This window comes from Oryctolagus cuniculus, chromosome 5, assembly GCF_964237555.1.
Source record: "Oryctolagus cuniculus chromosome 5, mOryCun1.1, whole genome shotgun sequence".
NCBI lineage: Eukaryota > Metazoa > Chordata > Mammalia > Lagomorpha > Leporidae > Oryctolagus > Oryctolagus cuniculus.
In genome coordinates, this window is record NC_091436.1 from 33,704,973 (window position 1) to 33,719,708 (window position 14,736).

General features: G+C 43.4%; 1 protein-coding gene across 3 annotated transcripts in view; it reads right to left on the reverse strand.

The window, feature by feature from the left end:
- Positions 1-493: 493 nt before the first annotated feature.
- MYB (MYB proto-oncogene, transcription factor) overlaps positions 494-14,736 on the reverse strand; it is a 33,498-nt gene continuing 19,255 nt past the window's right edge. For all 3 annotated transcript variants that reach the window (XM_002714837.5, XM_002714835.5, XM_051854307.2), the window contains 3 exons: positions 14,416-14,526; positions 12,133-12,240; positions 494-756 (listed from right to left, as the gene is read on the reverse strand). In XM_002714837.5, the coding sequence (XP_002714883.1) occupies positions 640-756; positions 12,133-12,240; positions 14,416-14,526 (336 nt within the window). In that variant the 3' untranslated portion in view covers positions 494-639. The remainder of the gene's footprint in view (positions 757-12,132; positions 12,241-14,415; positions 14,527-14,736) is intronic.

Here is a 14,736-nt window from a genome sequence, read left to right on the forward strand (position 1 = left end):
TTGGCATTTACAAAATTAAATTACTGAATAAAAATATAATTTTTTATAAAACTATTTCATACAGTAATAATTTTTAAAGCAAGCTAACAAAAAACTCATAAAATGGTTGAGCACAGTAAATGTACCTCCAATGTTATTAACCATAAATGAGCATTTACAATCGCCATTAATTGTCCCATGGTATTTAGCCAACATTTATAGTAATGCTTTGACTGATTGTTAAAAATCTATGCCTATGTTTAGTGATTGAGAAAAGTGAAATACTGGAGTACCTTTTGTGTATAAAATTTCAGAAAAACTCATCACAGGAAAAAATACTGATCTGCTGGATTCTCTAAAAATACAGATAAATCATTTTATGTTTTTTTTAAAAAAATCTGCATTAAGATATTAACAACTGGTTACAATTCATTACCTAATAATTTAGGTAAGACTGTTATTTATTTTTAAAAATCATTTTAGTTGGGTGAAATCCAATAAGATTTGATCCAACTAAATGCACTTGGTGCTGCTCTCAACTGTTGTACCACAACAAAAATAGGTTCTTCTCCCATTCATGAAAAGTTTCATGTTGAGGAATGGAATATCCCAAGTCAACTTGAAGTGTTCTGAAAACCATAATGCTTTTCTGGCAACGTCTCACATGACCAGAGTCCGGGCCGAGAACGCATTCACATATTTACGAGGCTGGCCGGAGGCTGTCATCTGATCTTCTGTCTTCCCGCAGGATGCAGGTTCCCAGGCACCGCTACAAGGCTAACGGGGCAAAAGAAATGGCAAAGTGAGGCCAGGAAGCACATACCGTCGTCCACACAGGAACTCCCGACCCGAGCTGGGAGCAGGGTCTGCATAAGAAATGCTGACTCCTATATGGAAATGGTTGACCTTGGGACTACTTAGTTTTCAAAAGGATTCAACATGCTTACAAAATAAATAGAAGACAATAAGCTTTCGAAAAGTCAGAGAGTTCATGGTGAAATAAAAATAAAAATGTGACAAAACACTTGTCACACACAAAGTATAGTGTCCTAGCCAGATGTCAACCTCCAGTTTGACTCTGAGCTTTCCATGCGTCGAGGCAGATAGGGAGACAGAAACAAAAGCAGACAGGAGATTCGGTGCACCTAAGCTCAAAACAAAACCAGTGGCTTGGTAAAAGCACTGCTCCTCTCATTGACAACTTTGAAGAGGGATTATTTACCATGGGATGAAAGAATAAGCAAGCTTCTTGCTCTCCAGGCAAAATGAACCCATGTGTCAGAACAGGTAGAGTGTCAAAGATTGTGTGTGCAGGTACTGGTGCCATGTGCTGGTGAACAGGTTTCGGTGTGGCCGGCGGAATGGGACACTGAGGGCAATGCTGCCAAAGCAGGACAAGGACAGGCAGGTTGGAAAGGCAGGAGTGAAATCCAGGAGAAGTAGCAGGAAAGAGAAAGGAAGCTGCCATGTGTACATCGCTGGTGGGAGGGACTGGGAGAAAGAGGAAAGCACACAGCGGGTGATGACACCCTATAGCAAGCCCTTCTGTGTGCCACCCACGATGCGGAGTGGTGCACATGTCTCAGCTCATTTCCCTCTCGCACAAAACACCTGGCCATAGCTGTGATTCACTCCCCTATTGTACAGGCCAGGCAATTTGAAAGGAAGAGAGAATTTAGGCAACACCCTTCAAACAATGATGCAGCAAGAATTTGAACTCTGCTCCGTACAAGATGCTGTTTCCATGGGAGTTCTTGTCAGGAACAGCACAAGAAAATCAGTGGGAAGCTGGGGGGTTAGGGCGCCTGGGGATTGGCATCCAGGAAGAGGCGTTGAATCGGGGCAGGGCAGTTATCAGACTGTTTAGCAAAGGGGTCTGATACTTCCGAATGAACATCGTATCGGTGGGGTGCTGGAGCTCCCTCTCCCCATGGCTGGAACAAAGTCCCAGCCACATGTCTGCGGTGTCATTTTCATGTTCTAGTTTCCGAATTTTCCTAGGACACAAAGCCAGCTTCTTAGCGTGCACCATCTCCCACTGATATAATGGCACTGTCCAAATACATAGGTTTACTCTGAAAGCACAGAGGCTCAACATAGAACTTGAAATCCCACACAGCAAGATGGATTTGCCTACTATTTCCCCAGGAACTGTGTATCGCAAAAATGACAAAGTTGAGTGGCGCTCTGACACAAAGCCACGTTTAACACTTTCCTAAACAAGATCACCAGGGTAATTATAGCATTTTTTGAAATAGTTCTGAATAACTGATGTTTCCCTAGATTCCAGCATGTGGATTAAATAGGCATAGTTCACTTCTGTGCATCTGCCCATCTAAATTCCAGATTATAGTTATACATGTTGCTGCGAAAATTTGCTAAACAGTCTAATGACTGCACTGAAATGATACCTTGACCAAGAAACCAATTTAAAAAATTGGGGAGGAGTGGGCATTTGTCACAATGGTTAAGCTGCTGTGGACCATCCTGGAGTGTCAAGGTTTGAGTCCCAGCTCAGTTCCTGTTTGTGGCTTCCTGCTAATGTGGCTAATGTGAACCTGGGGAGGTAGCAGAAAATGACCCAAAGTGAGTTTTCGCCTAGCCCTGGCTGTTTTTGGGCATCAGGGAGTGAAGCAGTAGATGGGAGATTTCTATCTGTCTCTGTCTCTTTGCCTTTCAAATAAAATAAATATTCATTAAGACATAAAGCTTAATGTTATCTTCTCAGTTCCTGAGCCTGTGTTAGTGGGCACTGTGGCAACGTGACCAATAAAGTCTACTCTGAAAGCGGATGGTTTAACATGGCGGACCTTGCAGGAAAGGATTACGTAGTGCTTGCTTGGAAGCAGTAACCTGATGCACAAAGGACAAAGAACATGGATTTTAAAGAACCAGTGACTAAAGAGGGAGCAGAATGAAACAGTCCATAATTAATATCTTACGTGGAAATTTACAGTTTACCTAAGGATACACACATGCGCGCGTGCACACACACACACACACACACACACGATGCATACTTTGAAACAAATGGAGGGGAAAGGGGAATGAAAATGAGAATGAAGACAGCAGGGAGGAGCAAGGGAGACAGGATGGTCTCTGTTTTTCTCTGATTAAGAATTTTTTTATGTAGCTGGGCTTCGATGAATATATTATTACATTTCTAAATGTGCAAATTGAGTGTTTCAAAAATACCATTAAAGTCATCTTTTGTCTGCATTTACCATGCCTCCTGGTAAAAAGTCAAGTTCTTATCCTTCGTACTCAGGTAGACTCAGAATTCGCAAAGTCTGTTGCAGAGAATCAAATACTATCATTACTGACTTAATGCATTTTCTGCTTAAAATGCTACTGCATTTCTGTAGACACCTCCACACGGCTCCTCGCTTTTTACATGTCTGACTCTTCCTCCTGGGCCAGGTAGTTAACATGAGATCAATGTAAATAAGGTACCACATATTTTTAATAAGTATATTGAGAGAACTTTTCAAAGACACAGCTTCTCCTGAATCAAAACAATTTAGCAAGAAACACACCCCCGTCACTGAAATGTCCAAATTCCTGAAAGCACCCTGGGGCATATAAGCCCAGAAGCTCACAGCCTAAGGTGGACACAATGACTTGGGCCACCTGATTCTCCCAGCACTATGAACACCAGGATGCAGTAGCCACTGTGTGTCTGGGTGCACAGGAACAGGAGGGCCAGCAAGTGCCAGTGTGGCAGCTCCTCCGAGCTGGGGGAACACAAAGCGGGCCTATCTCACAACAGTGAAGGCAGCCAATAGACCTACCTGAGAAAGTCCAGGAAGATCAGGGGGTAGAGCCCCCGGCCCGGGTGGGGAAAAGAAAGGTCCCTTTCTCCCTTCTTACCTCGAAGCCCTGGGGCCCTATTCCAACTTTGCAAGCAGACAGAGCAGTTTTGACAAAAGAGGATTAAATGTCTTTGTGCTGGAAGAATATGCTCGAACACTGTCATGCACATCTTTGGGCATCCTCCTTGTTCTTTTATCCAAATGCTAGTTGCATTTATACTAAAGAAGCGATCAGAATTACGGATTTCTGCATCTGAATTCTTGTTCAATTACCAACCCACCGTGCTGTGGCAGACACGTCACTCCAGCCTAATTCACCTGGGCATTAATAATCCTACCCATACATCCTCCTCCTCTTGCCGGGAGTCGTCTTGCTTATCCTGTAATGTGCCTTTAATTGCCTCTGGGCAGAAGTGAACTACAAACTGTCTGTCAAATCCTTAACTAGGATATCCTGCTAAAGCACTTTAGATAAATACTCAGATCCGTTGCAGAAAACAGAAGAAATATGATGAGACCAGATCATGTCCATAGGTGGTTTTCTGTCAGGATTTCATTCTCTTCACATTTAGAATCTGAATAGATTTTTTTTAAATCATGTTGTACAACTACTATTATTATATTCACAGAGTGACTTCACACAGTATCTGTTGACATCAAAAGTCTTGGCAAAATCTTTGTCTAAAAATTTGCAGATGTAATCAGAAACTCATATAAACCCCTAAAACCAAATAACTCATGAGATTGTACTGTGCTTTTAATCTTTTTGAAAATAATAAGCAGATGAGAGTGGCACCAGGAGTAAGCAGTAAGAATTCTCTGATTATTCCATTGAACCCGTGTGAAGAAAATTCTTCCCCTTGGCGAAAATTCTAAGTCCCAAAGAGACACCTTTTAAAAATGCATCAGTAATAAGAGACAATAAAGAAATTTTCAGGTATCTTAAAACTCAAGGATGAACTAGAGCTGAAATATTGCTAAGGTAAAGGCACTGGTTACCAGAGTCCTTCCCCAGTAAATGCTTCCAGCAGATCAACTAAATACTTTCAGCTTGAGGGTTGCTATCTCCTCATAGGAAAGACTTTTAAAGTGAAAGGCGGAGGGGGTGGCTGACAGTTGCCTAGCCCACCTGTGCTCGCCCTTCCCAAGGCTGAATGAAGTCGCCTTTAAATTAAGATGACCCTTTCTCGAATTTGGGGTCCACCCCAGGTGTCTCCAGAGAGCTCATCAACTTGCATGCTCACAGACTTCCCAGCATTTATATCACATGGCCTAGGGCGTCACAATATTTTGGAAGAACAACTCTTCCTCTGCTCCCATATTAGTTCCAGACTATTAAGATGAGGACAAGAGCCAAACTGTTCTAAAGCAATTCTATCTGTGCCCTCTTTCCACTCCTGGGAAGATTGTATCTCCAAGTGTTTATTCTAAGTGTCACCAAACAAAACAAATGAAAAACGCCTGTCTTGTAATGTCTGGGGCAGAATATTCTGACTCCCAGCTCAACAGATCTTCCCCCTTCATTTAATCTTTCTCAGGTCAACCCAAAACCTGTGCGGAGAAACTCTACTGAATGTATAACGTCAATTGAAAGCAGGTCACTGCAATGCTAAAGACAGCGAGGTTAAATCTTGCCCTGGTAAGCAGGAAAAAAAAGTGACCAAAAGGGAGAAGCAAATGAGTGCAGAGACGTCCAGGGGGCCAGACCAATGTGCTGGATTAAGAAAGGCTCGGAGCGCTCCCTATCACACGTACTCTGTCACGTGGGTTTTATTACGCCAACACACGTGTTTCTGTGCAACAAAAAGGCAGAGAAAACCGGTCAGCTATTTCATTTCCATAACATCACAGGCCTGGCAACCTGAACTGCAAGGGCTGCGTTGAATCAGGTCTTCTGGTGACCCAGTGACACAGTTCTGCAAGAGTGGCACAAGGAATGTCATGTTAGAGGAAGCAACATACCACAGTGCGCGAGACCCAGCTGCCGGCGAGGCCCCCTTGCCTGGGCTTCCTAGGACAGGGATTGTGAAGCGGCTGCTTCACGTTCAAGGCTGCAGCTGTGCACTGGTGAGGATGCCGCCACCCTGAATGCTATGTGCTATGCACGCGAACTTCATAGCAACCTGTGTGATGACGAGTGCCGGCTCTGCCACGGTCCCTACTTACAGGCAAGAGCCATTTAATTCATTTCATGAATCAGAGTCACGCAAACAGAAAATGGAGGCACGTCGAACCCAGGTGCCACCGACTGCATGCAAACTTCTTACACTTCTCAGCAATTCCTATCATGCAACAAGGGTTGGCTTCAATTTTTGAAAAATCTAACATATCACAAACAAGTCATATAAGGAGAAGGGCAATCCCAAACCCGTGAAACCAAAAGGCCGAGGGGAAGGTGAGTTTCAGTCCCTACCGACAATACTTGAAAATTCTTTGATCCTGTGCAAATGTGTTTGAGTAATAATGGTTTGAGAAATTTATTTAAATTAAGCTTACTGTTTAAAAAAAAAAAAAAAAAAAAAAAAAAAGCTTGGCCGTGACAAGCCAAGTCAGGAAATTAAAATTTAAGGCTGTCATTCTGTGGTTAGAAAAAAGAGGAAAGTGAGTACAATGCACATGAACACATCTCTTACACTCGAGTTTTAAATAGGAATAAAAGGAAATTATAATTTAAGAGAAAAATACAGAAGTTCAGAAGGCTTGTAACTTATGGTTTCAGGTCTACCGATAAAAGTGTCTACTGTAAGAAATGTTTATTAGCATAATGCGTTTATTTCACCACTGCAAGCAGATTGAGAAAAGGAGGCAGCTCTTTTCTCCTTGCAGAGGGAGCTGTATATGTGTGTGTGTCTGTTTGCCTCAGTCTTTCTTGGTAATTTCTGAACAGGCAGAATCCAGGGCCAGGCAGCTGGCTCAGTGGTTAAGAAACCGCTCAGGATGCCCACATCCCATAATGGAGTGCCTGGGTTCCTGTCCCAGCTCTGCTCTCTATTTGAGCTTCTGGTTAACGCCTTGGGAGACAACAGCAGGTGATGGCTCAAGAGTAACTGGGTCCCTGCCTCCCTAGTGGGAGACCTGGACTGAGTTCCCAGTTGCTGGCTTTGGTCTGGCCCAGCCCTATTGTTGCAGGCATTTGGGGAGTGAACCTGTGCATAGGAGTTCACTACCTCTGTTTCACTGCCTTTCAAATACATACAATTTATGAATTAATTTATTAAAAATCTAAAGGCATTTCACAGTGAATCTGCCTTCTCTAGGTTGAAGGCTTCGGTTGTTTCCTCAATTGGGATCACTTTGTAAGCTAGGCTGAGCACTGACAAGGATACAATGTGAAAAATCTCCATGAGCCACGTGAAAGACACAAATATCAAAAGCGTCTCAGAGCTGTTGTATTATAAGAATACCTTGGTTGAGCTTACCATTTAAAATTAAAGCAACTTAAAGAGGAAGACAAAGAGAAGGAGGAGAAGGAAGAAAAAGGAGTAAACCCCAACAATTATAAGATCAAATTCTTTTGGGAAAAAGATTAAGCATGCATAATTTAAAAACACAGTGTAACATAATTGCACATATGGCCAATAAAAGTCTCAACATAAGGCTCTATTAAAGTTAAATAAATTTAACCTATTTATAAATTATAGACTAGGCCATATGTGGAAAGTTCTGAGTTGTTAAAATTCATTGTATCTCAATGACAACCCATGCAGCCAAGGGCACACGGAGCAAGCACCTTGGTTGTTTTCTACACTGCATCTCCCACCAAAAGGATTCAAAGCACCTTGAGGAAATGGCGAATTCCAAGAAGAGAGTTCTAAGAACATCGGCTATTAAATTAAAGCAACTGAAATAAAATTGCAAATTCAGGTCTTCTATAGTACCAGGCACATTTCAAGCGCTCAAAAGCCATATCTGACCAGCAGCTATCATACTGCATGTGTCCATCGTTGCAGGAGCTCAGCGGGACACCCCTGGTCTAGAGGTTAAAAGATTTAGGAGACTCAACCTCATACAGTTTGTGAAACTGTTTCGATGTTGACCAAACAAATAATAAAAAGATTTTTTTATTAATGGGAACAGTTAAATATTCCCTGGGAATCAGAATATCCTTAAGAACTTACTGTTAATAATGTATGATAACTGTATTTGCTTATATAAGAAAAAGTCAGTTTTAGAGATAGATCTGAAAGCACATAAGAATAAAGTTATAGTGTCTGGAATTTAATTACTTTGGAAAAAACCAGATGAATAAATATGGCAAAATGTTAATAACTGTTAAATGAGAACACTGTATATTTTCTGGGCTTCTACATGTTTGCAAGTTGTCTTAATTAAATGTTAAACATATAGACTCTTGTATTTGCAATTTTAAAATATCAAAATTTATACATAGTTATATAAAAGCATGCACATGAATATATACATTAGAAGTAAAACCACAAGGGGCCAGTATGTAGGCCTCTAAAACAATAATAATTTCTTTGTCTAAAATGTATTGCCAAATACGACTCAATGGTGTACTAGAAGACACAGATGAATAAAACAGGGCTACTTCTTAACTTTAAATTTCAATCAAATAGAATATGAATATATTGACAGAGTTCCATACACATTATTTTTTTTCAAACTTAGAAGCATTAAGCAATTTCTGGTAAAATCCTGGACAACCTATTTTTCATAAATACTGACATTTTTGCCAACTTTTATATAATATATATTTTATTTCAGTACTATGTTCACTTCCAAGTGGTTTCATCTAAATACCATCTGGTGAGGCCAAAAGCTATTAGGATTCAATTTTAGGAAAATAACCAGAGGTTTTCAACGTACATAATAATAACTGTCCCCAAACACATTTACATGTTTGCTCTTTGAAATTTAGGACAAAGTTTTTCAATTCTACTATAAATGCAGGCTGGGTCCCAGGAAGGGTTACACCATCTATGTTAAACTTAACCTTGTGTAGAGAACTAATAGCACCGGTCCAGCCTTACAGTCTGGAAACCAAAGTAATTCAGGAGGGAAAGAAACACAAAGAAAGGGCTTTCCTTCTGGACCCAGGATCAACTAGGAATAACAATTTTTTTAATGCTTATTTATTTTCATCTACTTGAGTGGAGGGGAGAAAGGAAGAGAGATAGGGAGAGAGCGAGAGTGTGTGTGAGAGAGAGAGAGAGATTATGCACTGGTTCATTCCCCAAGTACTGGAACAACTGGGACTGGTCAGGCTGAAGCCAAGAGCCCTGAACTCTAGCTGGGTCTCCTACATGGCTAGTGGGGACCCAAGTACTTGGACCAACACCTACTGCTCCCAGGAGGCATGAACAGGAAGCTAGATTTGAAGCAGAGAGGCTCAGATGGAACCAGCACTCTGATAAGGGATGATGACGTCACAAGTGTTGGCCCAACCCACTACTCCAGGACACCCACTCCCCAAACTCCAAGTAACATTGGAAATGGCTGCCCCTTGCATGGACACCCTACTAGTAGTCCCTTTTCTGTTTCCCTCTCATGCTTGGGTGGAATCCATTCTCTTCCTCCTCTCCCAGTCCTTTGTGTTATTGTGCATATTCTCCAAGTGGGACCTGCCCAAGCCTGGCTAACCTAGGATTATCTGATCATCAAACAGTACCACACTCCAGCCTCAACCACCCTTTATCAAGTGGCTGAGAGCTGAGAGAGGCCACAGGGGAAGAGTGTCAGTAAATTAATAAACAAATTGCGCCTGCCACCCTCCTGGCTGTATGAGCACTACTTTAAATATAAGGCGAAGTATCTCAAATACTTAACAAAGGGGTGTGGAGAGCAACTCAGACTAGACTGTTACTCGAATTAAGACTTATTCTATGCATCTGCTCTCCCACAATATGGCGCTGGGAGAGGAGGAAACAGCTTCTACACAGCTGCCTCCAGTTCAACCAATAAACAGCAGGACTTGCTCCTGATTGGAGGAGAGCAGCGTACTCGGCGTGTGGGTAGCAGAGTTGAGATTGGTGGAGGAGGACTATAAAGGAGGAGAGAGACAACATGCACCGGGGAATATCTATCTGAAGGAACACCTGTGCAGCCCCCGAGAGAGCCGGCCGGCCGGCGGTGTGCCGCTCCCCAGCGGAAGTGGGGAAAGTGGCAGGGGGAACCGCCCTTCCACGGAGGTGGAAGGGTCGGTAGCCAACCCGGGAAGAACCAGCAGCAAACCCGGGAAGGGCCGAGCAGACAAAAGAATAGCGCAGGGTCCTGTGTCATTCCTCCACGAAGAGGGGGATCGACAAGGGGTTTTAAGATTCTCACAGTTTGGAATGAGCAGACACATGACAGTGATGAGAAAACCCTTTAAAGGGATGGACAAGCTCTCAAAGGCTACTGCCCTCTCACAGTGCCTTTTATTTTAGAATTTGAAATGCAGACAGACAGACAGACACAGCTCTTATTTCCCCTGGTTCATTCCCCAAATACCCATCACAGCTGGGGCCCAGCCAGGTTGAAGCCAGAAGCCCAGAATTCAATCTGGATCTCCCATGTGGATGTCAAGGATCCAAGCCCTTGAGCCATTATCTGTGCCTCTGGGCATTAGCAGGAAGCTGGAATGGGGCGCACAGCTGACATTCTGATAGGGAATCAGGCACTGGTAGTGTCTTAACCACTGCACCAAATGCCCACCCTATGGTGGTGTCTCTAACTTACAGTATCAAATGTGACTCCACGTTCCTAAATCTAGGTTCTCCACCTGCTCCAAGGTTTATACAGCACAGCAGTGGGGAGGGCAGGGCTCTGCAGGTGGCTGGGTCTCAGGCTATTTAGTGTTGAGAGCTGTTTTAAATAGCTTTAAGGAGAAAATTTGCATTCCTGTTTACATTTGGCTCAGGATTAATTTGGAATTGCTGTATTTCACCAACACACACCCATTTAAGGGTTACCAGGGAAATCTCTTTTGATATTAAAACCTGACAGCAGATGCTCAGCTACAGATTAGCCTTACAACTTTCTTATTCTGAAAGTCAAATACATTGCAATTCTTCTCTGGTTAGCTAATTTCAAATTTCATTTAAAATCTAAGCAGTGTCTGGGCATAAAAAATTGGGGGTTGGTGTCATGGTGCCGAGGGTAAAGCCGTCGCCTACGATGCAAGCATCCCATGTGGGCACTGGTTTGAGAACTGGCTGCTGTACTTCTCATCCAGCTCCCTGCTAATGGCCTAGGAGGGCATCAGAAGATGGCCCGAGTGCTTGTGCCCCCACTCACGTGGGAGACTCAGAAAAAGCTCCTGGCTCCTGGCTTCGGACCCACCCAGCTCCAACCATTGCAGTCATTTGGGGAGTGGGCCAGCAGATGGAAGGCCTCCCTCTCTTTCTGTCTGTCCCTCCTCTGTTTCTCTGTGACTGTGCCTTTCAAATAAAAAAATAATAAAAAATTTGAAACAAAAATGTAAAATAAAAAAAATCACTATTTATTTGAAAGGCAGAGCAACAGAGAGAGAGACAGAGAGAGAGAGATCTTCCATCTGCTGGTTCACTTCCTAACTGGCCACAACAGCCAGGGCTAGGCCAAGCTCTCAGATGGATGGCAGGGGCCCAAGTACTTGAACCATTTTTCTCTGCTTTCCCAGGATCATTAGTAGGGAACTAGATGGAAAATGGAGCAGCCAGGCCTTGAACTGGTGACCAATATGGGGACACCAGGGTTGCAACTTGCAGCTGAACACACTGCACCACAAACGCTGGCCCCCAAAAAGTAAACTTCTAAAAATATTTAGAATCTGAAGAGATAGACATGTCATATATAACTTTAGTCTCAGCCACAGTAAGAAATGTTCTCTTCTATCATACTTTGGGCACCAGCTCTCAAAAATGTGCAGTATGTCTCATATGAGCAGCAACAAAGAATTATGGGATATTTGATACAACAAGTTACTTAAAAGCATCACTCCTCTATGTATAAAATGTTAAACAAACAAACAAAATGAGTTGGGCATTAAGGCCTAATGGTTAGGACACCCATGTCCTATAGTGGAGAGCCTGGGTATGGCTCCTGGTGCAGGCTCCTGACTCCAGCTTCCTGCTAACGCAGAACCCGGGAGGCAGTGGTGATGGCTCACGTAGCTGGATCTCTGCCATTCAGTGGGAGATCCAGGTTGAGTTCCCATCTCGCAGCTTCAGCCAACCGTAGATGTTGCAGGCATTTGAGGAGTGAAGCAGCAGATGGGAACTTTCTCTGTCTCTGTCTGTCTCCCTTTAAATAAATGCATTTCTTGATTTGAGTTACAACATGTTAAAACAACAATAACAGTGCAAGATGACAGCTTTTTAGTAAATGAATTTTAAGAGACCAATGTTGGAACAGTAATTACCTGCAAGGGACTGGCCAGGGACCTGTTTTTAGGTACAGTAAATGCTTTCAGGACATTGTCTTCATCCTCTGATACTGGTGTCATTAAAACGGAACTTGTAAGAATATTCTAAAGGGAAAGGGAATAATTTGGAATTAAATGAGGTTAGATAACGTGGCAGGCGACACAGTTCTGACACAGTACAGAGCAGATGACTACCAGATGACAACAGTACAGGAAAGAGGAAGGATCTGCCAGAGATTCTCTTCCTCATGGGTGAAAAGAACTGAACTATGCACTAAACCCTAATCCCCATGTGGCAAATATCACCAAAACAAAAAACTTCTAAGTATGCGTACAGCAGGCATTCAGACGGCAACTGCCCAATGAATTTAGAAATACTTGCTTTTTAAAATAAATGCGGCTCACTAGGCTAATCCTCCGCCTTGCAGCGCCGGCACACCGGGTTCTAGTCCCGGTCGGGGCGCCGGAATCTGTCCCGGTTGCCCCTCTTCCAGGCCAGCTCTCTGCTGTGGCCCGGGAGTGCAGTGGAGGATGGCCCAAGTACTTGGGCCCTGCACCCCATGGGAGACCAGGAGAAGCACCTGGCTCCTGCCATCGGATCAGCGCAGTGCGCCGGCCGCAGTGCGCTGGCCGCGGCGGCCATTGGAGGGTGAACCAACGGCAAAGGAAGACCTTTCCCTCTGTCTCTCCCTCTCACTGTCCACTCTGCCTGTCAAAAAATAAAAATAAAAAAACAAATGATTTGCTGAGCTCTAGAAAGAGAACTTTTTATTTCATATATTGGTACAGAAGTATCTCAGAGATACAAATTAACAGCAGTTTAGTATAACGGCGAGAAGTACAAAATGTAGAACCAGACTTTCTCAGTCCCAACCCAGCACCCCCACTTACTGGGTGTATCATCTTATGCAAGCAACTCCGCCTCTCTGTGGGTCAGTTTCCCAGTTGGTTTAATGGAAATGGTAATGTGACCAACGGGCTGCTGTGAGGGCTAAACGGATTAATTCACCTAAAGCCTTTACAACATGACTAAGCACGCAGTCCATGCTGAATAAATATTAGCAATTTGATTAGCTCGATTTCTCCATAAGACTTAGGAAAGGGAAACCCATCACAAATTACAAACTTTTTTTAAAGATTTATTTATTTGAAAATCAGAGTCATACAGAGAGGGAGGAGAGACACAGAGTGAGAGAGAGAGAGAGAAGAGAGAGAGAGAGAGGTCTTCCATCTACTGGTTCACTCCCCAATTGGCCGCAACGGCCAGAGCTGCGCCGATCCGAAGCCAGGAGCCAGGAGCTTCCTCTGGGTCTCCCATGCGGGTGCACGGGCCCAAGGATTTGGGCCACCTTCTACTGCTTTCCCAGGCCATAGCAGAGAGCTGGATCAGAAGTGAAGCAGCCGGGTCTCAAACCGGCGCCCATATGGGACGCTGGTGCTTCAGGCCAGGGCGTTAACCTGCTACGCCACAGTGCCGGCCCCATAAATTACAAACTTTAAAAGTTGTGGTAACCAATGCAATGTATTATTCAGTATAATACTGGGCATCTACCCTAGACCCCTCAGTTGGCACAGTGCTAGACTGTATATAAAACCAAACAAGAGGCAACTTAACAAGAAGGAAATACTTCATTCAGAAGACGGAAAAATTAAAGAAAAGTGGAAAAATTAACTTTCTACTATCATGAAAATACTCATGCAATAGATTTTTTTAAGCAGCAAAGACTCAAATCATAAGAAAACAAATCATGAAAAACTCTGTAGTGAATCAGGATCTGTTTCCAAAATGTAAACTCTCAGCTTTATACTTACATTAATAAAAGCAAGAGACAATCTTTAGAAATAAGATGCATTAAAGACTGAGTGCTGGGGGCCCATGTGGTGGCATTGCGGGTAAAGCTGCTGCCTGTAGAACTGGCATTCTATACAGGTGCTGGTTCAAGTCCTGGCTGCTCTACTTCCGATCCACTCCTTGCTAATGCACCTGGGAAAGCAGTGGAAGATGGCCCAAGTGCTTGGGACCCTGCAGCCACCTGGGGAACCCAGAAGAAGCTCCTAACTCCTGGTTTCAGCCTGGCCCAACCTTGGCCTTTGCAGCCATCTGGGGAGAGAACCAGCGGATGAAAGATTTTTCTCTCTGCCTTTCCCTCTTTGTGTCTCTGCTTTTCAAATAAATAAATAAATCTTAAAAAAAAAAAAAAAAAAGTGAGTGCTGAAACCACAATGGGCCCATATGCCACACACAGGAGCTAGGGGCTCCTGGACTTGGTGTATACTTACTGGTGCATCTGCCACAGGTGATGCCTGAGGGAACAGCTGGGCATTTAGACTGTCCCCTTCCCAGTGACTGGAGCAGAAGAAGTTTCCTGCTTTATCAGTCGGAGACTCCACCTGAATACAATCAAGAAGAGATCTGTTATTCCTACAACTTGAATTTCCCAGAAACATTTACTCTCCAGTGTGGATTTCTGACCAGTCTCTCAAGCACTCATCTTTTCATGCAAAGAAATTCAAGATATGTTACATCTAACCTGTTGGAAATGCCTCTTGCCAGTTCCCTAAAGCTGCAATCCTTGCAGATTAGATCCCTTTCTTTAGTAC